Consider the following 25,949-nt stretch of genomic DNA (forward strand, 5'->3'; position numbering starts at 1 on the left):
CAAACATGCCCTTGCTGGAGGCATTTTTATTACTCTTGACGCCACCCATCCAGGCAGTGAGACAAGAGGGAGCAAGGGCTTCTTGCTCCTTCTCTTCGTTTATCATGACTCCCGAGGAAGCCTTGTTTCTGGACTCTGGCCCAGGGCTCCAGATCAGTAATGGGAACACAGGCTGGGGCCACCGACCCAATGAGGGAGTTAACCACATCTGCCAGTCAAGTGGCAGAGGGAACTCAGGGAGGTGACAGTCAGGATACCTGGGTTTCCCTTCTAGTTTCACTGCTCACGAGTCGTCAGATCTTAGACACAACCCTTTCATCTCTGACTCGCTCTTCTCTCTCTATGGAATAAGAATAAAGATACGGGAGAACTGTCCAGACCCAGGGAGAGAAAGTAAGGGACAAAGTGCTGTCCTCTGGTTCGGGGAATGTGGTTCTTTTTAGTCTCGTTCTTCTTGCTTGAAGCTCGAAGGAGAAGGAGGGAGAGAGGAGGAAATTCTGAGAAGAACTAGGTTATCTCTCTCAGCGAGCTTGGTCTGAGAGGTGAATACATAGTACAGATGCTGAACACCAGTCCAATCTAAGGACCAAATCTAACGGCATCAGCAGTTTCTAGGGGTGAAGCCGAGTGACCGTGATCTTTACGACTGCAACTCCAGTTTCCCCAGCGAATACTTAGTTGGGTCAAAATCAGGTACTTTCATCCAAAAACCCCCTTTGGGTCCTCTGGGGAATCCCCCACCCTTAACCTCCCCAATCCCTCACCACCCTGTTACATAATGCCCACCTCCCCTTCAGTTTAGGGTCGCAACCTTGACTGGGACCAAGCTCTTCTGTGAGTGACTTTTAAGGCCAGCTTAGAAGGAGGTCACCAGGTTCCCTTGCCCATAACACTCCTCTCTCAAGTCACTGAAGCTATCTGCAGACCTCAGAACAAACCGTACAGGAGAAAATAACCCCTCTTGTTAAGAACAGGTAGGATCAGAAATTTGTCAAAGCCTCTTTGCTTACATGAACATTTTCCCTTGGAAAACCCAGGATGGGAATTGAGAAATTATATGTTGCACGAGAAATTACATGGTGTACTCAAACAAACCACTGTCTGGGATGGTGGCTCCACCATCTACAGATGACCAGGAAGCTCATCTCATTGGGATCCAGTCTTTGGATCCAGAATGACCAGACCAGCTCTTTCTCTGGCCTCTACCCACCAGCTTCTCTGACTAAAGGAGGGAATCAAGGCCTGGGTGTTGAGCAAACAGGGGGTCCAGTTTATCCATTCTTACCTAGTGCCCAGAGGCTGGCTTCATCGACAAAATCAAACTTTGCTCAGGGAAGAGAAGGATTTCCCTTTTGTGATATGGGAACTTGCCAATGGGCCAATGGTAAGTTTTTCTTTTTTTCAAAAGAAGTCTCAAATGATTCACAGGGTTTCCTTCTCATTATAACTCAGATATATGATTTTAAGATTCTATGACTGGCAGATACTTTCAGATTTCTTTTCATTGTTGTGAGGATCCAGTGAAATCTTGAAACTGGTTACGCTGGGGAACGTTCAAAGGAACTCGTTTCTACAGCACCGACATTTAAATGATACCATTTTTAATTTTCATAACTGAAAGCCAAAGTCTGCAGTATCTATTAAACGAAAGTAAGTTATTCTCAGAGCTATTTTTGACCAATTCATACATATTTTAAAGGCCTAACTGAATAAATGATTTTTTAAATAATCTACTTTGTGTGTCGTGGGCAGTATATGGCATTTTTCTACATGAAATCATACTGTCCTTTCACGTGCCCATAAAACAACATTGCTCGGGTTCAAAAAGCCCTGAATTACTATGATTATTTCTTGCCTAAACCTTAGAAACCAAGCATGTTGGAATGGCTTATTTCAAATGCTTCCCTTAATATCTGTGGTAGGAATGAATATAAACTGGCACAAACTTTATGGAAAAACAATCTGGCAATAATGAAACAAAAGACTTAAAAATGTTCATGGCCATCTACTCAGCAATCCTACTTCTGGTAATTTATAGAGTGAGGAAACAACCTGAAATGTTAACAGAAATTTACACATAAGAAGAATCACTGCAGTAGAATTTAAAACATGTTTTCCATAATTTTCTATAACATAAATCAGTCATAATTTGCTCTTATAAAGCAACCTATACATAAGTAGGGAGATAATTTAGCATGTAATGGTCTTTTATAAAATGAAATATGTTATAGTCATTAAAAATGATAGCATATATTAGAGAAATGCAAATCAAAACCACGGTGAGGTACTACCTCACAGTAGTCAGAATGGCCATCATTAAAAATCTACGAGTGACAAATACTGAAGAGGGTGCAGAGAGAAGGGACCCTCCTACACTGTTGGTGAGAATGTAAGTTGGTGCAGCCGCTATGGAAAACAGTATGGGTTCCTCAAAAAACTAAAAACAGAGTTGCCACATGACTCAGCAATCCCACTCCTGGACATATACCCGGACAAAACTCTAATTCAAAAAGATACATTCGCCCCTGTGTTCACAGCAGCACTATGCACGATAGCCAAGACGTGAGAACGACCTAAACGTCCAGTCCACAGATGAACGGACAGAGAAGCTGCGGCTCACGCTTACCGTGGAATGGCCGGTCACAAAAAAGAGTGAAAGAGTGCCACCTGCGGCAACTCCGCTGCGATTAGAGACCATCACACTAAGCGAAGGAAACCAGGACGGATACCGTGTGATGTCACTTAGCGTGAAATCTACAAGACGACACCAACGAAACTATCCGTGGAACAGAGGGAGGCTCACAGACGATAGATTCTGGGTTGCCAAGAGAGGCAGGAGGTGGGGGAGGGATGGGTGGGAGGCTGGAGCTGGCAGACGTAAAATCTCGCCTAAAGAATGGACAGACAGCAGGCCCTACTCGATAGCACAGGGAACCACGTTCAGTATCCTGTGGCAAATGATGATGCAGAGGAACAGAAAAGGAATAAATACACACACGCACGCACAGCTGAATCATTTCGCGGTACAGCAGAAATGGACACAACGCTGTAAGTCAACTACACTTCAGTTAAAACAAATTTTAAACAGCCAGCACAGGCACAGCAACGTTTTGGTAGGAGAAGCAGGCCTTTGTTAACCCTATTTTATTCTGAGGACATGGAGCTTTACTCTCCACTTACACCTTTCTATACTCTTTGAATCAAAGAATGACCATATGCTACTCTTATTTTTAAAATTAAGAAAAATATTAAGAGTGTTAATGACGTGAGAAATGATTAGGTGAAAAAAGGAATATAAACATGGTACAAGCTCAGCTGTTATCATGTCCGATTCTCTGTGACCCGATGGACTGTAGCCCGCCAGGCTCCTCTGTCCATGGGATTCTCCAGGCAAGAATACTGGAGTGGGTTGCCATTTCCTACCCCAGCAGATCTTCCCCACCCAGGGATTGAACCTGTGCGTCCTGCATTGCAGGCAGATTCTTTACCACTGAGCTATTAGGGAAGCCCATAAACATCGTACATATAGTATAATTAGGAAAAATCTTAGAAATAGATCACATGTTAATAATTATATTTCTATATTTCAATAAAAATAAAATGGGCCTTAAGATATTAGCTAAACAATACCAACTTGTTTTCTAACCTGGTTGTTCAAAATTGAATCTTTTTCTCCCAATGGACCTAACATAAACTGGAATCTCATTCTTAGTTGAATGAATCACAGATTCCAGAGATTCAAGGGTCAACTGAAGAAGTAGGTATCAAAACACGTCGGATAGCATAGTTTTGCTATTATTAAACACAACACGACAAAGGGCTTGTGGCGTCAGAGTTAATCTGCACTGTGTTGCTGTCTGTTTGCACCCGGCTCATGTAAAGTGGGCTGCCAGTGTAGACCGTGGGGTCACCTCGATGACCTCGGTTCATCATCCTGACTCCATCTTTGCTGTCTGGGGGATTCTGGCCAAGTTACTGAGGCTTTCAGGGCTTTGGTTTCCTCGTTTGCAAAAGAGTATTTACCTCACTGGGGTTCTGAGAATTACATGAATGTGTGTGAAGGGGTTAGAAAACTTCCTGCACACAGTAAGTACTCAGTAAGTACTCACTACTTACTATTGTCATTACTAATACACCGTGCATCTGATTTCAGAAGCACTCTGCTCTTGAGTAACTGGACAACGAAAGACTACAGAGTGGATCTTCGCAACATGCTGTCTGGTCACACACAACTTACATCTGTAGGACCTTCTATCTCCCTACACATCAGTTTTCATGCACAGGGGGTATTCTGTAGAGCACCCACAAAAAACTTTGCCCAGAGTCCATCTCAGTAATGAAAACTGGTTGTCTAAAAGACAATTTTTATATAGAGAGATGACACTAAAACTTTCTTCTACTCAAGTTGGAAATCCACAAGGTGCCAATGAACACAGCATGTAGTGTAAAACCTGGCTTTCGGAGTTGGTTAATTAGATCATGCCCTTGCAAGGCCAAAAGTACAATGAATGCCTAAATAACTCGATTTATTTCTCTGCTGGGTGTTCTCTGGTTCAGACTGCATTCTTGGTCACAGCCAACCACCTCACCAAGGTACTGTTAGGGGAGTCGTCAGAGGACTCCACACGGGAGAGGAGGCAGAGGTCAGTAGATGTGTGCTCTTTGATCCCTGAACCTGTGAAAGCGATTCAAAGTAACACCTCGCTGATGGTGGGGCTGGACCATAATCTGACCACACACACACACACACAGAGTTTTGCTTTCTCTACGCAAGTGAGCATCGTCTCACAAAGTTATACATGTCACTACTTAAATGAAGAATAGACTGGCCTTCTGGAAAGGAACAGAAAAAGACAAGGAAAAAGAAAATAAAGAGAAAAAAAAAAAAAAGGAGAAGAGGGCATTTGTCTTCCATGTTTGGATTTGACCAGAAAAAAATATTTTTTCAGAATAAAGGAAAAGCACCTGAGTTACTCACAGCCGTCAGAGAGGAAATCAATGATATTCTTTCTCAGTATGTCCCATGGGTAGTGACACTCCAAAGGCATTATCCCACTGGCACTCTCTGTGTGAAAAGTGTGATAAGTGCAGAGAGAAAAGGAGCAAAGCCTCATGCGAAGGCAAGTCGAGATTCATTCAGCCATCCCAACCCCACCCCACCCCCCTTCATGGAAAACCGCAAGCAGCAGCTTACCTCCACTGAGAATAATGACAGCTATAAATATTGCTAAGTCGCTGTCATCTAATTCCAGTGCGTTGAACTTCACAGCAAACTCGAACTTGGGCTCCATAAAGTCACCAAAGGGCTTTCGCAGGCTCTTTAGAAACTCCCTTGTCATGAATCCTTGGCCCTCGGATATGAGGACCCCATCCTTATTCATCAGGGAGGCCAGCATCGTGTAAATGATCTCGTGCACGCCGTATTTTAGGAGAGTTACTTGGTCGTTCAAGTCAAGGTTCACAAAGCCGGGGATATTCTTGGCGTACTCTGTGATCTCCTGCACGGCTTCCACGGAGCGAAACTGACACCCCTGGAAGATGCGGATGGCCACCTCTTTGCTGGGCTCCTGCAGGGGACTGATGTGCTTGAACTTGATTTTATCTTCTCCCATCATTAAGGAGTTCATGTCATAGATAACAAACGGCTGCAAAGAAAAATGGGAGAAAGTGGCTGAGTTGGAAATTTCTCATTCACAGTCAACACCATCCCAGCTTCTTCACAGACACTTGCTTTGCTAATGAAAATCTTTCAAGTTGAAAACACTGAACAATGAGAAAATTCTCATGTCTTGATTAATCCTCTAAGTTGTCTTCTGGAACCAAACATATTTCACCAACATTGGTGATATGATACCAGAACCGGTGACTCGCTAACAGCTCCAATTCCTGTTGTTCAGAAGGTCTTTGTTGTTGATTTAAAAAATGATGCAAAAATCTACTGTCTACCTTTCAATGGGATACATTTTTAATTTTCTTTCAATAAAAAATTATTTCAGCAACTCAGGGTTGAACAGACCCACTTGGACATAAAGTAATCTTGCGGGTTTAGATTAAATCCTCTCAGAGCTTAAATGAAACATAATGTATATGTAAACTACACTTAACTATAGAAAAATCAGTCTGAAAGCAGACTAAAAACACTGAGTCAAGAAAATGTCTGTTTCTTTCTTTCCTCTTTTTTTTTTAATGCTCTGGAAGCAATCTGTTTCAGAAAGAGCAGCTACATAAGGCCTGTGGGGAAACACTACCAAAGTGGCAAATTAAAAAAGGGTTGGAACTTATTTTTCAAAGTATCTGTCCTTAAGGGTCAAGAATCTATAAAACTCGTTGATCAGTTATTCAGGTTTGCAATAAGCTGCTAGCAAAAGCCCATTGGGCTTGTCCATGAAATCACCTTTTTCTTTCATTTCCTTGCATAGATTTAACCAGAGGTTTGTGGTCCTTGTGAAATTCTCAAGGCTACTCTGAATAAGTGACCACAATTACATACACACACACACATGTATATACCTACTGAACTCTGTAAGGAGCTATGCCTCAGTTCTAGTCACGTGTTTTACTCAGAAGCAAGGAATCAGAGTTAAGGGTATCTGGCTTCCAGCTTCGATTCTGTGGTTAACTCTGTGACTTTAGAAAAGTCATTTACCTTTCCTCGCCCTCGAATGTCTCATCTGAAGTGGACTGCATAGATTTCCAACTCTTCTCCTGAGGATATGCTAATTGCGTTTCTTGGAAGCAGTGTCAGTGATGCGTGTGTGTGTATCTGTGTGAGTGTGCATGCACCCAAACATGTCCTCTGATTACGAAGTCTCTGATGTACTAAAAAAAAAGCTTCTTTTGAGAAGCTTTATTGAGAGATAATGAGAATTTTCTCCTCTTTGGCAAGAGGAAGCAGACACAATGCGAGCCAGCAGTAGCCAGCTTCCAGACCCGCTGGTTCAGACAGTCTATTAACCTCTACAGTAGTCTAGGATTGTTATCAAATATTTTGGGGAGGGGCATGCCACATGTCTTGCAGGATTTTAGTTCCCTGACCAGGGACTGAACCTGGGCCCAAGCAGTGAAGGCACTAACCACTGGCCCACCAGGGAATTCCCTTCACCAAACTGTTAAGTCTATTCTGTACTGAAGGAAATCACACTAATTCTAAGGGGTTTTAGATGTTGAGTAGCTTCCCAAACTTGCCTCTTATTTCAACAACATTCACTGGAGTTATTCCAGAAATTGTTACTTTTTTTAAACCAAAAACACTCACTTCAATTGTATTGTTTAGCAAATACAAAACCACAAAGTAGGACAGATGAGAGGAACCCAAGAGTAAGCTCGCCTGGTGACTCTTACGTCTTCAAATAAGTCAGGAATGGATACTGCATACTGCTTTGAGGCATTTTGCTTCTTCCTCTACTTTAGACCTATGTTATTAATGGGAGGGGGAAAAAAGGACAGAGTAGATGGACAGTCTCTTCAGTTAACATGTGTTGAGTTTTTCCAGAATGCCAGATTCTGATGCTGACAAACACTAGCGTTTACAGAACCTAGCAGAAGGTGGTTTCTGATTGCAAAGAGTTTTGTGGCCCGTTATACTTTATGCTGCCAAGAGCCTGGCTTTCTTTACTGCTATGAGATATCTGAGGGCACCTGAAGAGTCCACCTGTACAAACACAAATAACAAGGATATAAAGTCATCACCTCTTCACATATGAGACAGTACCTCCATCTGCCCAGCTTTTGGATGACCTCAGTCCCTCAGCTTCTTGGCACAGAATGGATGCATAACATTCTCCCACCTCCACGTAAGCAATTTCTCTGGAACTATGCCCTGATAAATCATCCTGTGACTCTTCCCCCTCGACTTCCCCTGTCCCCTCATATAAAGCCCCAGGTTCCTGTTTTTGAAACTCTGTGATAGTTGCACAGAAGGCACAAAATCCTGCTAATTTTCTCTCCCAATTTAACAACAATGTGACTTGGTAACCCCTTGGCAATCGACGTTGGTCAGGATTTCCTGGCAGTAAACACTCAAGGACAGAGAAAGGAATCAGCAGCCCCCACCGCCATGCCAAAGCATTCCAGTTTTTTCCTTTTTTTTAAAAAAGATCCCTTCAGCACTTTCAAAACTTTGAGTGGGCAGAGGATTCTGGGTATGGACATGCAAATGAATCCCAGGTGGGTTTCTTTGTTTTTCCTCGTCACAGCTGATGTTGCTGTTTTTTTTTTTTTTTGCACTTTTGAAGTCTGCATAGATCCTTTCAGCTCCTGTGTGGATCTATCAAGCTGCAGGAGTGATCCAGATGTGATCTGCCCGGAGATATGCCTTTCCTTGCCACTCGTTCACCAGTTATTAGACTGAAAACAGTTAACCCGCACATTTTAAAAATTAACGAATTAATTTATTTGACTGCACTGGGCCTTAGTTGAGGCATACAGGATCTTGTTCCCTGACCAGGGACTGAACCCAGGCCCCCTGCATTGCGAGTGTACAGTCTTAGCCACTGGACCACCAGGGAAGTCCCAACCCACACACTTTACATTGGGATTCCTCATACAGAAACAGCAGAAGATAGTGGCCCGCCTGGTTTACAGATGGCTGAACTCTGAAAACCACGAGGGGAATTCGGCCTGTGGAGTTTATCTTGAATCAGTGACTTAATGTTATACTGCTGGTGAAACGTTCCACATAAAATGTCCTTCACTTGCCTGTTTCTGTCTTTTCTATAAGCCTTACACGCTCTATTAGCTTGCACGGTATCACTGCATGATCTGCCGTTGTCAGAGGAACCATATCCTCTTCAGATTTGGTTTTAATGGTTTTACACTTCTAATTTGGAGCTAACAATGCATTTATCTTCAGACACTATATCAAATGGCTAGATAAGCATCTCTCCTTAACAGGAAAGAATGCTTAACTACCTCTAGGACGTTATCAGGGTGAGATCCAGGCTTTGTGGGGCCTGAAATGTACATGACTGTTGAGTACATTTACAACAACTGTTGGGTTCAGTAATACACATTATAAGAACAAATAGCTCAGGCCCTTCCCTGAGCACTAGAAGGGGCTCTATGCAAGGGAAGAGGCCCTGAGGCTTCATTAGCTTCATGGTGAATCAGCCTCTGGCTGTTATAAATGCTTGCACTTCTACAGACCACAAAAAGGTCAGGGTGGAATGAAGAAAATTGCACTTGAACACAATGTTTCTCCAGGGGAACAAAATGATTTCAGTAAGAGGAAGCTAATTCTCTTTGGAGAGACAGAGCAAGCATAATCTATGTTGAAATATTTTGATTTTCAAAAATGGCTCCACATATCAAAACTGGGATGGGGTTAAGGGTACTATTTTTATAGATAATTAAAATTAGTTCTAGAACTATTGCATAGCACCTATGTATAACACAAAGATCACAGGAAAAGCTGGCTTATTAATGAAGACAGAGTAATAAAAGTTTACTTTTTTGAATGGACAGAATAATACTGTTTCTTAGCAGTCCAACATCAGCATTTTAATGTATGAGTTGTTTCAGTGACTATACACGAATGATTTAAATTTACAGCTCCTTTTGAATAATAAAATGGCAACCTAGGGAAGACAAATGAAAAAATCAACTGAGAAAGCAGGGATTATTCTGGTGACGGGTTTCCCCAGGTGGCTCAGTGGTAAAACATCTGCCTGCCAATGCAGAAGACGCAGGTTCGATCCCTGGGCCGGGAAGATCCCCTGTAGAAGGAAATGGCAACCCACTTCAGTGTCCTTGCCTGGGAAACGCCAAGGACAGAGGAGCCTGGCAGGCTACAGTCTACGCGGTGGCAAAGAGTCGGACACGACTTAGCGACGAAACAACAACAGCAACAATTCTGGTGATATCTCCAAGTTGGGAAAGGGAAATTAGTGAAGTAGACAACTCCACACTCTCACAATCACTTGGGAACCACATCAGAGTTTAAACTGGCCTGGAAAAACGGTGATCTTGCTTCAGATCCTGGTGGTCTTAGGTTTCTTGACAGATTAGAGCAAAGCCTCAGGGAAGAAAAGTGCACTCTCAGGGCCGCGTCTTCCTTCATCTCCTTTTGACCTTATACTTTTGACCTTCGTCCTCTGAGGCACATACGGTTCTTCTCAGTCATGAGCTCCAGTGGGTGAATGTTAATCCAGATTGCATTGGCTGGGTTTCCCCAATTTCTTTCTGGTTTCTCCTCGGTCGTTCCTATTTCCCTCTTGTGGCGAACCACTGGCTGCAGAGACCTAACAGGCAGGTCTTCAGGCACAATCTGCAGCATCGTTCTCTGACTAGGCATAAATAAACTGAAGCTGAGAGCCTTTCTAAAGTCAAACAGCTATTTATAGCAAACCCTAAACCAGATCCCCTCACTCACGACTAATTCTTTTCTCTTTCTATTACTTTCTACATGACTTCCCCACTTTTGCCTTTTTACACAAAATGACGATTCTGGGAGGAACTGGGGCTTCTAAACTCATCTATGCTGGGGTCTTGGCGCGGGGCCTGTGAACTCTTATTTCCTAGAGATGCCATTTAAGTGCGAAAGGCTGAGGGCAAGAGGAGGGGGAGACAGAGGCTGAGATGGTTGGATGGCATCACCGACTCAATGGACGCTGAGTCTAAGCAAACGCTGGGAGACAGTGAAGGACAGGGAAGCCTGGCATGCTGCGGTCCATGGGGTCACAGAGAGCCGGACGCGGCTTAGCAACTGAACAACAACGTGGGATCGAAGTTAAGTCTGAAAGTCTCTCCAGTGTATCTCGTTTTCCTGCATGGTTTAGAGATTTAACACAAAAACTTAACAGGAAGAATTGTTCACACTTTAATGACCCAGCACGTACCTTCATCTCTTCAAGAAACATCTATGGCTGACCAAAATGTTACTCAGCTGGCAAACAAGCGTCCTGACCAACTAGGTCTAATTATTAAAGAAGAAAAAAAAAATGCCTTTCTTCTTGACTATATAGAATATTATCTTCTAAACTTATTGTCTAAAAGAAGGCCATTTGTTCAGATCTGTTATATCTTCAGTGATTCCTGACAGTACTGGAAATAAAGAAATTCATTTTTAAAATGTGACTCTATAGATTAATGATTCCAGGAGCCAAATTTCTTCACTAGTGATCAAATCAAAGCAGCACTACCATTCTGCTCCTTATTTATACTGTCCCAAGTCTCTTTTTCTCTGAGGGTCTGTCTGTCTGGTGTCTTCCTTCTCAGGGGAGCAAATTCCAGCTCACTCAGGGAAAGGGGGAGAGAGACCACACTTTGTTTAGCTGGTAAGCATAGGATTTAAAAGGACAGATATCTTTCCAATAGTTTGAGTTACTATATTTGACGGCCCTTGTAAATTTTAGGATGCAAACATTTAAATGGGTACAGAACTGTTTTCACAAAAGTTTATATTTCCATACTAGTTTTACTATTCCTTGGTTTCCTATTTCACACACTGTATAGAAGAACCATTTTTATGATGGCACCAGTTTGCTCCTGCAACTATAAAAACAGTGACTCCACATATATGCATTATAAGCAGTGCAATGCTTTGGGACCCAAAGTCCAATACGGTATAAATAACAAGCTTTACTCCTTATTTGCAGACAGAGCGCAGCCAGGAGGGCCTCACCATCCCTCAGACATGGAGTGAAAAGCTGGCAGACACACCAAGGGTTTTTCTATTTATTGTTTTATGACAAACCATGGCACTGAAAATGGTTTTTGAAAGCCACTCTCTGTTTATTTTCATCAACAAACATGGGATCACGTGACAACCATACACCCAGTGTGATCATCACAGCAGGGTAACAGTCAAACACTGGCAACTTCCAAAGTCCATTCAGTTCTCAAGTTGCCTTCAGGAGACACAGCACCCTAGTTCTAGCACATTCGTGGTTTTAAGAGCTCTGTAGATTCTCTCAAAGAAGGGGTCTGGGCGGGAACGAGCCATTGACAGGGAAACAGACCATGGGGAGAGTCAGTTCCATTTCTATTCGAGGGTGGCTCAAAGGTCCAGTGCTCCTAAAGTTTCTTCTCTGATGTCCCACATCCTGTGATTCCAATTCCCCATCTTCCCCTAAACTCAGAGCCTAAAGTTCCCAAATATTATTTTTTGAGGAAGGACAATGAAAGTGGGACCATCATATTTTAAAGGTATGACGTCTAAGTTTAAAAGACAGGAGGGGAGCCCCTGGTGGCCCGCTGGTTAAGAACCCATCTTGCAAAGCTGGCGACACGGGTTTGATTGCTGGTCAAGGGACTAAGATCCCACATGCCACAGGGTAGCTAAGCCCACACGCCACAGAGTCTGTGCACTGCAAGGAAAGATCTCTTGTGCTGCAACTGCTGCTGCTGCTGCTGCTAAGTCACTTCAGTCGTGTCCGACTCTGTGTGACCCCATAGATGGAAGCCCACCAGGCTCCCCCGTCCCTGGGATTCTCCAGGCAAGAACACTGGAGTGGGTTGCCATTTAAGACCCGATAAATAAATATTTCTTAAAAAAAAGAAGCATTTAATTGATCGGCTCATTTACCTGTTCTGCATGGTGCCAATGGCACCAGAGAGTAAGAGACAGAGGAGAGTTGAGTGGGGAAGGGAGAAGCCCTGGTTGGCCTGGAGGCAAATGCTGGAGCTGGGCCCGAAAGACTAGCAGGCACTCCACCAATGAGACAGAACAGTCAATGGTTAAATGGAGAAGGAAGATAAATTGAAAGAAAGGCCTTTTCAATAAAGCCATTTCCTTTCCCAAAGGCTCTGGGTAACTGGTTATCCACTATGCTGAGCAGCCTTCCCCCAGCTTGGCGGAACCCACCCTAATGACAGCAGTTTCAGTGGGGTGTACAGTGAGACCCAAATCGCTCTCCTGCACCAGCTGCAGCCCCTTTTCCAGATCCCCCCATCCTCTCAAGAGTCCGCACTTCTGCAAAACTTTTCCTATCAATGCAAATCTTCACTTTCAAAAGTCCTGGCCAAGAGATAACATAACAGCCCTGAGATAGATGCTATCAAATGAATAACATGGCCATGTATGATAAAGAACAAATCTCTAGTCTCGTTGGAAATCACATTCTGATTTTATGTTTTTCCCTTTCCCATATTCCTCTCTGCACTATTTCTTTCCACTAGTGCTTAATTTGATTTTGCAAGATAAGGAGAAAAGAGAGAGCCAAACAATTCAATTTCAGCTTTGTGTAATCAGAGGGTGGATTATTCTAATTTGGCTCAGTCTCTCTTTCCTTCCCAGACCCTAACAAGAGGCAATTCTGCCTCCATCCAGATTTTTTAATGATGTCCAGGTTGGTGAGCAAATCTTGGGCTAAAGGCCTTCTGAGGAAAGTCCAGAATTTCAAAGGGCATAGGCAGCAGCTTTTAATTCAATTAAGCAAACACATTTTGAGTAATTATTATAGACAAAGCACAGTCTTAGTTACTACAGGGGGAAGCTGATAATTAAGCATTTTATGGCACTTTCCCTTAAAATAGCTTAATACCTATTTACCCCCATAAAAGTTTGGCTTCCCTCCCCTCTCCATTCCCCGCCCCCCAGCCCATAAAATCCCCTGGAGAAGGGAATGGAAACCCATTCCAGTATTCTTCCCAGGAGAATCCTATGGACAGAGGAGCCTGGCGGGCTACAGTCCACGGGGTCACAAAGACTCAGACACAACTGAGATACTAACATTAATATCCCATAAAGAGCCTTGGTTCCCTGGTGGCTCAGATGGTAAAGAATCTGCCTGCAATGCAGGGGACCCAGTTCAATCCCTGGGTTGGGAAGATCCCCTGGAGAAGGGAATGGCAACCCACTCCAGTATTCTTGCCTGGAGAATCCCATGGACAGAGGAGTTACAGTCCATGGAGTCGTAAACAGTCAGACAGGACTGAGCAAGTAACACACAAAGAGCCTGCAATTACCTTCATTTTAACTCAAAGATTTAGAGCCAAAGGCTCAATTGCCGTGAGCTTTTAAAAGTGATTTATGCTGAATCCGGCTCTGGACCTCTCAGTTAACACACAGTATGCTGGCCACTGGAAGTGTACATTTAAAATCTTGATTACTGGAGAAAAAAAAATTTTTTTAATGCTTTCCTCTTATCTTTCAGGTACTATTAAATTAATAGGACTTCCAGGGTGGATTGCTGGTCTGGATGGGGAGATAAAGAGAAGGTGAGAAAGTAGTTTCTGGAAACTGAATGGCCTGAGGCAAACTGTGGAGTAAACAGTGTGCTCTGGGCTCTCCCTGGTCACCAAGCCTCTCCCAGGGTCTCCTGCTTGGCTCCCTGTCACACATGGGGCTCTCAGAGAACTGGCGCAAGCTGCCTTCCACTGTTAACTCTATTTAGCCAGGCTGCTCTGATTTTCTTGTTTCTCTAACCTTTAAATGAACACAGTTTACCTTCCATAGTAAAGTCAGCTAGGCCGGGGACATTTGTTTTTGTTTTGCTGTGCCCTCATTTTTTCATTTAAAGTACATGTTGTTTTTTTTGTTGTTTAGTCACTAAGTCGTGTCTGACACTTTTGAGACCCCCAAGGACTGTAGCCCGCCAGGCTCCTCTGTCCACGGGATTCTCCAGGCAAGAATACTAGAATGGTTTGCTGTTTTCTCCTCCAAGGGAACTTTCCAACCCATGGATTGAATCCAGGTCTCCTGCACTGGCAGGGGGATTCTTAATCACTGAGCCACCAGGGAAGCCCTAGACTCAGCTTTATCATGACGTGTAACCTGTTGCCTGGCCTATGGAAGACAGTAGCTCCTCGCTAGAACTGGAGAAGAACAAAACAATACAAGGAAAGTTTCCTGACTGTGAAGGTACTGGGGCGGCAGAACAAGGTGGGAAATTCCTGCGGTTCTAAACATTCATAAAAACAAACCATCGCTTAGAATGTTTCCCCAAGGTGAAAATCCTTGGGAATTTCACCACACAGCACAGTGTCTCTGTCAACCGGGCCATTGCTGGCCAATGCGCAGGACTGGCTTCTGGGAGGAGAACAAAAGAGGATAATAATAGCAGCTGCAAGGTAGTGTGGGTCTTGAGCATAATGAATGTGCAAGACTTTTAAAAACCTGTAAACAGCTGGATAGAGGTATAATACTGTTAGGGTACCAGTGATCTCTCTGGCAGTCAAGAAACCCACTGCCCTTCTTGACAGTTGGCTTTTCACGCAGCCAACTGCATAAAAAGTTTTCCTTTGCTATTAGCTGATTATACTCTTATGGTATAGCTAAAAGAAAAAAAAATCTTGAAATAGTCATCAAAATACAGTAATGGGTGATAAAACTTTCCCCCAAATAAAATTAAGTGGGGAAAGCATTACGTATTTCTGTTCATCTGTTCCGTAATTGCACACCTCTCCTGAAGGTGTTCATCTGAAAATAAATGACAACATGAAAAGGCTTTCAAGGGTTGGGACAGTGTCTTCAGAATGTCCTGTGGCTCTTACTACCCTAGGAACCTGCTACAGACATTGTACTCAAAACCAGACCCTGTCTGTGAAAACTGTGGTCCAGAGATGGGATCCAGATCACAGCTGAAGGTGATGGCAGGACTGGGGACAGAATTCAGGCACAGTTATAGTTTGTTTCAACATAATTCTCATGTGCTTTCTCAGCTTGCTATCAGGGAAGAGTTCTACTTCTTGGAAAACGGACTCAACCACCATTATCACCCACTCTGGGTTTCCTAAACAGGTCATCAAGGAGCCTGCTGATGTTTGAGAATCCCCTGTAGTAGCCCAGGCTGCTCAGAGCCTCTGAGAAAATAAAACTCATGTACACTACACGAGGACAGGGCTCCCAGCTCCCTGGGAATAATAATCAAGACAGCGCTACAAGGAAAGAAAGGTGGTGTGATATCCGAAATATATCTTTATGCCCCACAGAGAACTTCTGAGAGGCACTTGAGTAGTTCTGCACGATACAATCATGGGATCGACCACCTTTTCCAAACCTAGGTCAGGCCCTTCCCAGAGAAAAACAGGGCTGCTTGAAGGCCTACAAATGTGGCCAGTGATTCTGATGCCAAGAAAAGAAAAGATATGGATCCTGAAAGAGCGTGGTGGCATGAAGGGAGCCTGAGTTCATTTGTTCCAGTTAAGATGACCTGCTGCAGAGTCGGACATGGCTTAGCAACTGAACCACCACCAGGATGGCCTGTACCTTTCTGTACTAGTCTCAAAAATTTTATTAGGAGAGCTTGAAGGAGTTTTTTTCCCTATTTAAAATAATGTTTATTTACTGTATCTGAAAACACTCTCTATCCTCTGTTTTAGACTCGGCCTGCAGTAGGTACCAGGCAACCACAGAATGGTACTGTGTGTGTGCATGCAACACGTATGCGTGGGTGCTTAGTTGCTCAGTCATGTCCGACTCTTGGCAACCCTGTAGACTGTAGCCAGCCAGGCTACTCTGCTCATGGGATTCCCCGGGCGAGAACACTGGAGTGGCTTCCCATCTCCTTCTCCAGGGGATCTTCCCAACCCAGGGATTGAACTGGGTTCTCCTGCATGGCAGGCGGAATCTTTACCACATCTGTGCATTACATGGTAAGTAATTTACTCAAAGGGAAAACAACAACAAAACCCAGCCACCCCAAATGAAGACGGCAAAAGAGAACTAACTGATTTGTCTGTCGTCTTTCCTGTCAAGATGGCCCTCGCCTTCGCTTTGGTCAGCGGGAAGGACTTTATGTATGAGTCATACAGATGCTTCGCCAGGGCCCGGAGGTCTGCAGACTCTGGGTTCAGTTGGTCGATATCGCTGGAGATCTCCGCCAACAGCTTCTCCTTCTCTGCCTGGGGCATGCGCCCAAACCTGATGGCTGCAGAAGAATAGAAAGGGCAGGATGAATTAGTGCACTCCTGTATATACATATATACATTCCTGTGTGTGTGTGTGTGTATATATATATATATATAAAATCACAACTTCTTTATCCTTTCATCCATCAGCGGATACTTAGGTAGATTCCATGTCTTGGCCACTATAAATCATGCTGCAATGAACATGGGAGGGGTGGCAAGTGAATTAGGTTGAGTCTTATTAAAAATATTTTTGTCCTTTAACATCTAAAGGGTGAATTTGCAGTCATATCAGGCTTTTGACAATGAGTAAGGCTTCATCTCATGGTCAGTTTTTCCACTTTTAACATGTTTATTTTGCAACAGCTGTAGCCTGTAAAGGAGACTTGTATGAAAAATAACACTATTGCTCTTCATATGACTGTTGCCAATAAGTTATGTTTTTCCAACTCTCTTTCTTGAGGGGAAAAAAAATATGCACATTTGGAGGTTTTGCAGGACTTGGCAATCATTTTATTTTCTAGCTCCTCTACCGTAAGACAAGGGCAGTCTTATCACCATGATTAACTACTTTTTAAGTTGGGGTTAACGTTTTTCAAACTATTCGGACATGCAAACATCTGTCCAGGTTTCTCTCCAAAGTCAAGACGAGCAAGCTACTACGGCCTCACCTTCTGACCCTGAAGTCTTACATGACATCGTTTAATTCATTCACTGAACACCTGTTTGATGGAAGATGCCGGCTCAACAAACTGGACTAGGGGACACAAGGATGAAAGCGATGTGTGTGGTAGATCCAAAATATAAAAGAGAGCCTAAATATGCACGGATTATTCTCTCCCTCTCCTGTACTGCTTTCTACCAGCTCCTTCCTTTCCATCTAAGCAGGGTTTAAGGTTCTGACCCCAGTACGATCCCCCTCGTGCTCTTTCCTCCACCACTGGACTTACTGAAAGAGCTATCGTCCCTCACTGTCTTCCTCTTTACCTCCCAACCCACTGCAACCGCTTCTTGGCCTTTTGGCTAGGATCCAGTGTAGTAAGGGGGCTTCCCCGGTGGCTCAATGGTAAAGAATCTGCCTGCCAATGCAGGAGACACAAGAGATGCAGGTTCAGTCCCTCGGTCGGGAAGATCCCCTGGAGGACGAAATGGCAGCCCACTCCAGTATTCTTGCCTGGAGAATCCCATGGACGGAGGAGTCTGGCAGGCTACAGTTCACTGGGTCGCAAAGAGTAGGGCATGCCTGGGCGACTGAGCGCCCAGCACCACTGCAATCTAGCTTTTCCTCATTTAAATTCACCAAGACTTTGCTCTTACAAAGGCCCCTACAGCTCCTCTAACGGTCACGTCTAGGGGCCTGTTGTAAGCGTTCGTTCTGCTTGAGCTCCCCAGCTTCCTCCCAGCCCTTCACACTGCTGACCTTCTCCACCCTCTAATTTCAAGTTTCTCACGCTGGCCTCTGCCTTTCTGGCTCCCCACATCTTTCTGTCTGCTGTTTTCCAGACCTCTGAGACAGCCCCTCTGCCTTCATTTACATTCTGTAATTCCTAGTTCAAGTTTTCTCTCTAATGCAGAAAGGTGCTAAAGACTCCTGCCCTCTCTTCCCTGAGACGTGGATCCTTATTTTTCACTTCTTCCTGTGTCCCTTTGCCTGTGGATGCTGGATATTCTATAGGCACCTCACGTGAGTGGCTCAGTCGTGTTTCTTTGCAACCCCATAGACTGTAACTCACCAGGCTCCTCTGTCCATGGGGTTTCCCAGGCAAGAATACTGGAGCGGGGTGCCAGTCCCTTCTCCAGGGGATCTTCCCAACTCAAGGATCAAACCTGGGTCTCCAGGAGGCAGATTCTTTACCATCTGAGCCATGATTTAATGTAATAGAAAATCAAACTTTTCATTTCCCCTTCAAATTGTCTCCTCGTCCTGTTTTCCTTTCTTGATTAACTCACTGTCACCCAAACTAAGCACCTCACATAATCTCTGACAAGCTCTCTCCCCCAGACATGTACATTCATCGGTCATGGCTGTGATGTTTCTCTCAACGCAGCCACTTCTCGCCATGCCCGCTGTCTGAGTTCACAATATTGCACTGGCCTCCTGATGGATGTCTTTGACTTTTCCCTCTCTAACTTCTCCTTTTTCCTTTCTTTCTTTTCTTTTTTTTTTACTGTTTTCAGTAGTTCGGTTTTTGGCAATACAGGCCTGTTTGCTCCCTTGCTTTCTGAGAACGTGGTGCTTACAGGAGAGGGTAAGAAGCACACAGGGGAGAAAGAATGGGGAATTAGAAACTGGGTGGAAGAGAAGGTGTTTGAGTTGGGCCTTCAACACCAGGTAGGATTTTGACAGGGAAGGAAGGGCACGGGAAGCAGAGCCCCAGAGGTGTTCTATCACCGGGTAATTTGCAGCGGCAGCCAGAAACACAGCTTGTCTGAAATGTAAGTGGAAAGAGCAGCAGTGGCAGAGGGAGGTGGAGGCTGGACTTTGGGCAGTAATGAACCCCTTGAAGGTGTGAGCACCACAGCCTCTGCCTGAGGACTTTTCATTCTATCTTCTGAAAGTTATTTGAATTTGGGGAGATTCCCCCCCATACCACAAAGAAGACTAAAGAAACAAAAAGTAACGTGTTGCAGTTTAAAGTCATTTGCCATTCTGGCTTTTCTCTTTTGCAACATACACTGGTGCTTCTGTTTGCAAGAAAGAAGAGAACTACCTTAAAATGGGGAGAGCCACAGAAGCTTGTGAAACCATTTTTCTAGAATTTAACAAGCTGCTAAGAAGTTATTTTGAAAGTTGTCAGATTTTTTTTTAAATAAAAGAAAAAAGGCATCATTTATACACTACAACATCCTAATCAGTAAAGCGAGTGAAAGTGTAAGTGTTGGTTGCTCAGCTGTGTCTGACTCTTTGCGAACCCCATGGACTGTAGCCCACCAGGCAGAGTGGGTAGCCATTCTCTTCTCCAGGGGATCTTCCCGACCCAGGAACTGACCCGGGGCTCCTGCACTGCAGGCAGATTCTTTACCGTTTAAGCCAAAGATGCTTAACTCCATAAAGCTAAGGTTTCACTAACTTTTCATATTTGTGAAAAATAAAACTTCTGTCCAAAGTGGATGGAATGGGGAAAACCTTGCTGTTTTCTTTTCTGTGCAGCTCATTCCCATTTAAAAAAACCCTGAAAAGGGATTTTGTTAGTCATGTTTGCAATCCTGTAAATGCTAAAGTATGTATCTTTGATACCATGATATTTAATTTCTTTTCTTTTTCACCTTTGTAAGAATTAACCGAACACTCTCTACAAAACTGCTCCTCTCTCTAAATAGAGTAAGCTAATGGTCACAAGAAGGCAAAAGACGACCTAATTATCATGTTTATGATAGCTTTCTTTGACTTCTCTGGAAAGAGAAATTATACCGTCAATACTATAAAAGTTGCACTTTAAATTATTTGCCTATAAACAATAAGCAATAGGAGATATATTTTACATGAATGTGTGCAAGCAACAGAAAATATATTGTACCTCAAGAAAAGTGACAATTTTTAAAGGACAAAAAGTAAATATAATTGAAAGCAAAACTGGCATCTTTTCCTATGCGGTCTTTATAACAATGCCCTCAAAGATTTCTTCATAAAGATAAAATAAATTTACTGCAACATGATCACATCACCTAAAATGTAATCCTTCAACTGAAAATGTACTCTTGCTTTACGAAGTCTGAAATAAAAAGGAAATTGGTAGAATTAAACCAGCAAATTATCCTGCAATTAATGACTGAAGTTGTACAGACAACAGATGTAATCAATTGTTATGAAAGTTGGACCAAATTTCTATCCTGTCTAATATAGTTGGTAGAGCTATTCAAAATACATTACTGCCTTTAGAGGAAATGACCCCATATTAACAATACAAATATAATTTTGTAAACTATTTTTAAAGGGTAGAAGACCTGTTCAATCAATGATTCCCAAATATCTTGATTATTGCTGTTAAAAAAAAATCTGCATGATGGAACAAAAATTTAATTTTCATAGATGCTTTGGAGTCCTCATAGATGACAGCTGACTTCAAATATTATATCTTCTTACCAGATCAGTTTTGAGAGAGGAAAAGATAAAAGAAAGAAAAAGTAGGGCATACGATGACATGAGACTTCAGATTTAATTTGATTACATTGGCATTTTATCAATATATCTCTAAGCCCACAATAACTTTTGAAAGAATTGATGAATACTTGACAAATATAATACTACCAAGTTACAGCAAAAATTTGTTTTGTGAGCCAGTCGACCAAAGAGAGCCAAATGGCGATTAAGAGCTATTTCTTCAAACAGGGCTATCTCCCGTGATTGTACTGAGTTAGTTCTACAGTTCATGAAAATATGTGTCTTCAACAGTCCTGCCCTTAAGCTGACACTCCTAATTATAAGCTTCACTTAAGATACAGGTTCAAAAAAGCAGAATGTTTTACTCTCCTATTGAAGTTTTGTGGAACTTTAAAAAAATACTTGCTTAATCCACAAATTGTACACCGTACAAAGTCAAGGATAGGGTTCCGCTAACTTCTGCATAGTAAAGAGAAAAAAAGGACATACATCTACGTCTGATGTACCATGAAAGTTCCATATCCATAAATCAGAATTTTCTTACATTTAAAGTAGAAAGTAATGTTTATAAAATAGATATCTAGTAATAATCTGCTGTATAGCACAGGGAACTTTGCTCAATACTCTGAATGGCCTATATGGGAAAAGAATCTTAAAAAAAAAGAAAAAGGAGGCATATGCATATGTGTAACTGAGTCAGCTTGCTGTATACCTGAAACTAACCCAACTCTGTAAATCAACTATGCTCCTATTAAAAAAAAAAGAAACTATTTACACATGTAATTCTATTTTTAATACTATTAAAGCAACACAAAAAATTAATCACAACTCTCACATTACATGTGTTTCAGAACACTAGCGTAACTTTCATTACCGCCCAGACTTCCCAGTCTTTTCTCCCATCGTGGCAAATGCCCAACTACAAGAGAGAAGGATTCACACTTAAAGCTGAACAACTCTGACCTAATTGAGAAACGCTTTATTGGCATGCAATCTTCTGAAATCTGGCGATCTGTGGGAAAACTGAACACGTTTTCAGCCACGGCCCTCGGGCCTAGCAGCTGTGATGAGAAGCGTCGAGTGCGGGCACAAAGTGCTCACTTACCATTATGAGACATCCCCACAGCAAGGCACTTCTGAAACCGACAGTACTGACATTTATTTCTACTTTTCTTGTGGATCCGACAGTTAAGATCACATCTATCATAAATAAGTTTCAATCTGATCGTCCTCCGGAAGAAACCCTACAAAGGAATATGGGGGGGGGCGCAGAAAGAAGCAAGTGTTAAGTGTTTGTGACAATGGCTTAAAGCCACACTGGCCTAAGTATTAGATACTGTAGGCTCTTGACATATTCCGTCAGTGGTGACTTTAGACAAATCGCTTAACCTCTCTTGGTTTTCCCTTCTATAAACTAAAGAAACAGAGGATCTCCAGTGTCCCTTTTTTAGCTCTTAGTGACCACAACCCACTGATGTCATCCAGTGCATCTTGGCCCCACATCTGGATTTCAGCAAGCTCTAAGAAGTGCTCTGGATTTAATGTAATGCAAGTAAAACACCATGTAATCAGTTCAGTCTCTCTGTAAATCATTCCAGCAGCATGCCCTAACCTTATAATTGTGCTAAGCAGTTTGGCAAACTTAGAGTCATTTCATTCTAAAACATGAGCAAGGCCAATAAAAATCCACATGTGGGTAATTTTTTTAGAATTCTCTATGTTGCATAATTTCCTACAAAATTGGTTTCATTTATTTATGCATTTGAAAGAGTGTTCCATAATCACTGTAGCCTACAAACAGAGATAACAAAAAATAACAGGAGAAGTAATATATAAGTTCTCAGAAACTTGACCGCTATCTCAAAATAGCAAACATGTCAATTTGAGGCTGAATTCTGCTATGTTTATTTTTGAAAGACCTGAAAAAACTCTAACGAGAAATGTTTTCTAACTCCATTTTGTTGTTGCTGAGAATATTTCTACTCATTTTTATTGCATTGATTTTCATGAAACTCACTTTTTAATTCTTTCAAATTTATCTGGCCCTGTCTGAATACAAAAAGCACTGAATTAGGATTGATTCTACCACTGACATGCATTTTGACTTTCTCCAGATTTCTACGTTGAACTCTAGACAAGTATGTTCAGCTGTTTACTTGACAACTTCACTTGGAAATCTAACATTATCTCGAACCCAGCACAACCACCACCGAAGTCCTGGTCATACCCTACAAGCTCACCTCACTGCAATTTTCTCCATCTCAGCTGTCACAACTCCAGCCCCGAAGGCACTCTCAACTTCCTTCTCTCACGCGGAAAGCTCATGCTCCAAATATACAATCACCTGTTTCCCTCACTGCCTTCAAGCTGTGTTAACATCTCAATGTCTCAATGAGGCTTATCTACCTTATTCAATACTGTGGCCTGTCCCTGTCCGCATCTCTCATCGGCAATTCTTGCTCTCCTTTATTCTGCTTTTACCCGCCATCTCCCTGCTCCATTAGCAGTTATGACTTTCCTAATGTACCACATAATTTAGTTACTTATGTTTATTTTCTGCCCCTCCCTCACTGCCCAACTATAATTCTGAGCTCCCTGGGGACAGGGATGGTCTCTTATGTCCCTGGATGTAACCCAAACACTAACAATAGTGCCCCATTAAAATTTTTTGTTGAATAAATATGTGTCATTTAACTTCCTTTCTGGGCCATCTCTGATATTTTCAGATTCTAAACTGTGACTGAGATATTACAAGGTCACTGGCACACTTTTTTCCTTTCAGGTTTTGAAGCTATCTTGTTAAATGTAATAATTACAAACACGTAGGAGATGCATGTAACGGTAAAACATAATGGGCTTCCCTGCTGGCTCAGACGGTAAAGAATCCACCTGCAATGCGGGAGACTTGGATTCTATCCCTGGGTTGGGAAGATCCCCTGGAGAAGGGAATGACTACCCACTCCAGTACTGTGGCCTGGAGAATCCCATGGACAGAGGAGCCTGGCAGGTGACAGTCCATGGGGTCACAAAGAGTTGGACATGACTGAGTGACTTTCACTATAAAACATAATAAGATAATTATCACACATGAGCCCATTATCCAACTCAAGATTTAAAATCATAACCAGCCATGTACATACACTTATGTGTTCTTCCCTTATACAACTGCTGCTCCTGTGGCCGCTTAACAATATAATCATAACCCTAATTTTGAGCTTATCATTTCCCTGACCTTTAAAAAAACATAGCTTTGCCATACAGCCTATAAACTAAATAATACATTGCTTAGGTATGCTTGATTGAGGGGCTTTATTAAGTAGTATCATACTACATACAGATTTTGCAAAGAGATTTTCCTCTCTATGGCTTACTATCCTTGAAGAATATTATTTCAGTCTTTTTATTTTTTTAACTTGTAAACCTTTTCATTTTACTCTCATTCTTGAAAGAGTCACAGGGTACTCAGTTTTTCCCCTTAACAATCTGGATTCCATTGGCTCTGTGCTTTCATTGTTTCTGTTGAGATGTCTGTTGTCAACTGACTTTGGTTACACTTTATTCTTTTTGCTTTTTGTACTCTGTAGTTTTACTGCAGTGTGTCTAGTCATGGATTTTTAAAATTTATCTTCTTGGACATTTTCTGCATCATGGTTTCACTTGTTCATTGGTTCTTGTACTCCAATTAGGTGTTAAGACTTTCTTTTCAAGCCTTCAATATTTCTGAATTTCTCTTTTATATTTTTTATCTTCTTGCCATTAATGTTGATCACAAAGGTAAACATCAGAACAGCCAAATAAGAAGACAAAAAAAACTTTTGCAATGGCAAAAGTAAGGAAAAGCAAACATTTCTCACCAAAGTTTATCAGTGAGAAGACATATTTTTAATATTCAAAGATCCTATGAATCCTTCAAAAAGTAAAAGAGGCTTCAAATTCTAGCAGATTCCAGGTGGGATATGTTCTTCAAGACATTGTTGGTTTCATTCTTAATAACTTCTTGGCACACATCTTTCAGTTTGGTAATCCTTTCTTCTGCTGTGTCCAGTATGCTATTTAACCCTTGCATAGAATTTTTATTTCAATAATCATATTTTTCACTTTTAGAAGTTTCACTTATTTTCAAGGCTGTTGGTCATTCTTGATAGTCTATTATTGTTCATTCATTGCTATGATTCTGCCCTCTATCTTTAAACAACTCATACATAGCTGCATGTTCCAGATCAAGCAGTTCCAATATCTGCATTCTTGGGTAGGGGTGGAGAGGTCTGTTTGCTTGTTTACCTCTGATGATGTCATCAAGCTGCTGCTGCTACTGCTGCTAAGTCACTTCAGTCGTTTTTGACTCTGTGTGACCCCACAGACGGCAGCCCACCAGGCTCCCCCGTCCCTGGGATTCTCCAGGCAAGAACACTGGAGTGGGTTGCCATTTCCTTCTCCAATGCATGAAAGTGAAAAGTGAAAGTGAAGTTGCTCAGTCGTGTCCAACTCCGAGCAACCCCATGGACTGCAGCCCACCAGACTCCTCCATCCATGGGATTTTCCAGGCAAGAGTACTGGAGTGGGGTGCCACTGCCTTCTCCATCATCAAGCTAGCTGCCTATTTATGTGCTTGCTGATATTTTAGTTTGAAGTCATTTCTTGACCTTAAACTGTGAGAATCCTACAGGGTATAAATTGGGAATTCTTTCCTCCAAAGAGAATTTGAAGATCCTTCTTTTGGAAGTTAGGAGTGCCACTGACTTATGACTATTTCAGACTCTCTTGGGAATTCTGGCTTAACTCAGAAGCTGGGCATCTATCATGAGGAAACGCTGCCCCTCCAAGTGTACCTGCAGCTGCAGTTCAAGACCTAGGATTGTTTGCTTGTTTTGCTACTAATGTTTTAGAGAGTTTTCCCTACCTCCTGTGAGATCAGCAATATCTCAAAGGATATGTCCTATGTAGGGTATGGTGGAAAGGTAAACCTCTTTAATTCTCAGAGGGTTCTAAGACGCTTTGAATATTTTAAAGGCATTTTCCCCCTGACTGATTCACAGAAGGCTCAAGTACAGAACTGTTG

The 25,949-nt window shown here is 42.4% G+C and overlaps 1 protein-coding gene across 7 annotated transcripts in view; it reads right to left on the reverse strand.

Annotated features, from left to right (window-relative positions):
- PPARG (peroxisome proliferator activated receptor gamma) overlaps positions 1 to 25,949 on the reverse strand; it is a 124,755-nt gene that overhangs the window by 13,025 nt on the left and 85,781 nt on the right. For all 7 annotated transcript variants that reach the window (XM_055413559.2, XM_055413555.2, XM_055413554.2 and 4 more), the window contains 3 exons: positions 21,996 to 22,134; positions 16,609 to 16,808; positions 5,195 to 5,645 (listed from right to left, as the gene is read on the reverse strand). In XM_055413559.2, the coding sequence (XP_055269534.1) occupies positions 5,195 to 5,645; positions 16,609 to 16,808; positions 21,996 to 22,134 (790 nt within the window). The remainder of the gene's footprint in view (positions 1 to 5,194; positions 5,646 to 16,608; positions 16,809 to 21,995; positions 22,135 to 25,949) is intronic.

This window comes from Moschus berezovskii, chromosome 24 (assembly GCF_049115385.1).
Source record: "Moschus berezovskii isolate FMDL1 chromosome 24, NW_MosBer_1.0, whole genome shotgun sequence".
Taxonomy (NCBI): domain Eukaryota; kingdom Metazoa; phylum Chordata; class Mammalia; order Artiodactyla; family Moschidae; genus Moschus; species Moschus berezovskii.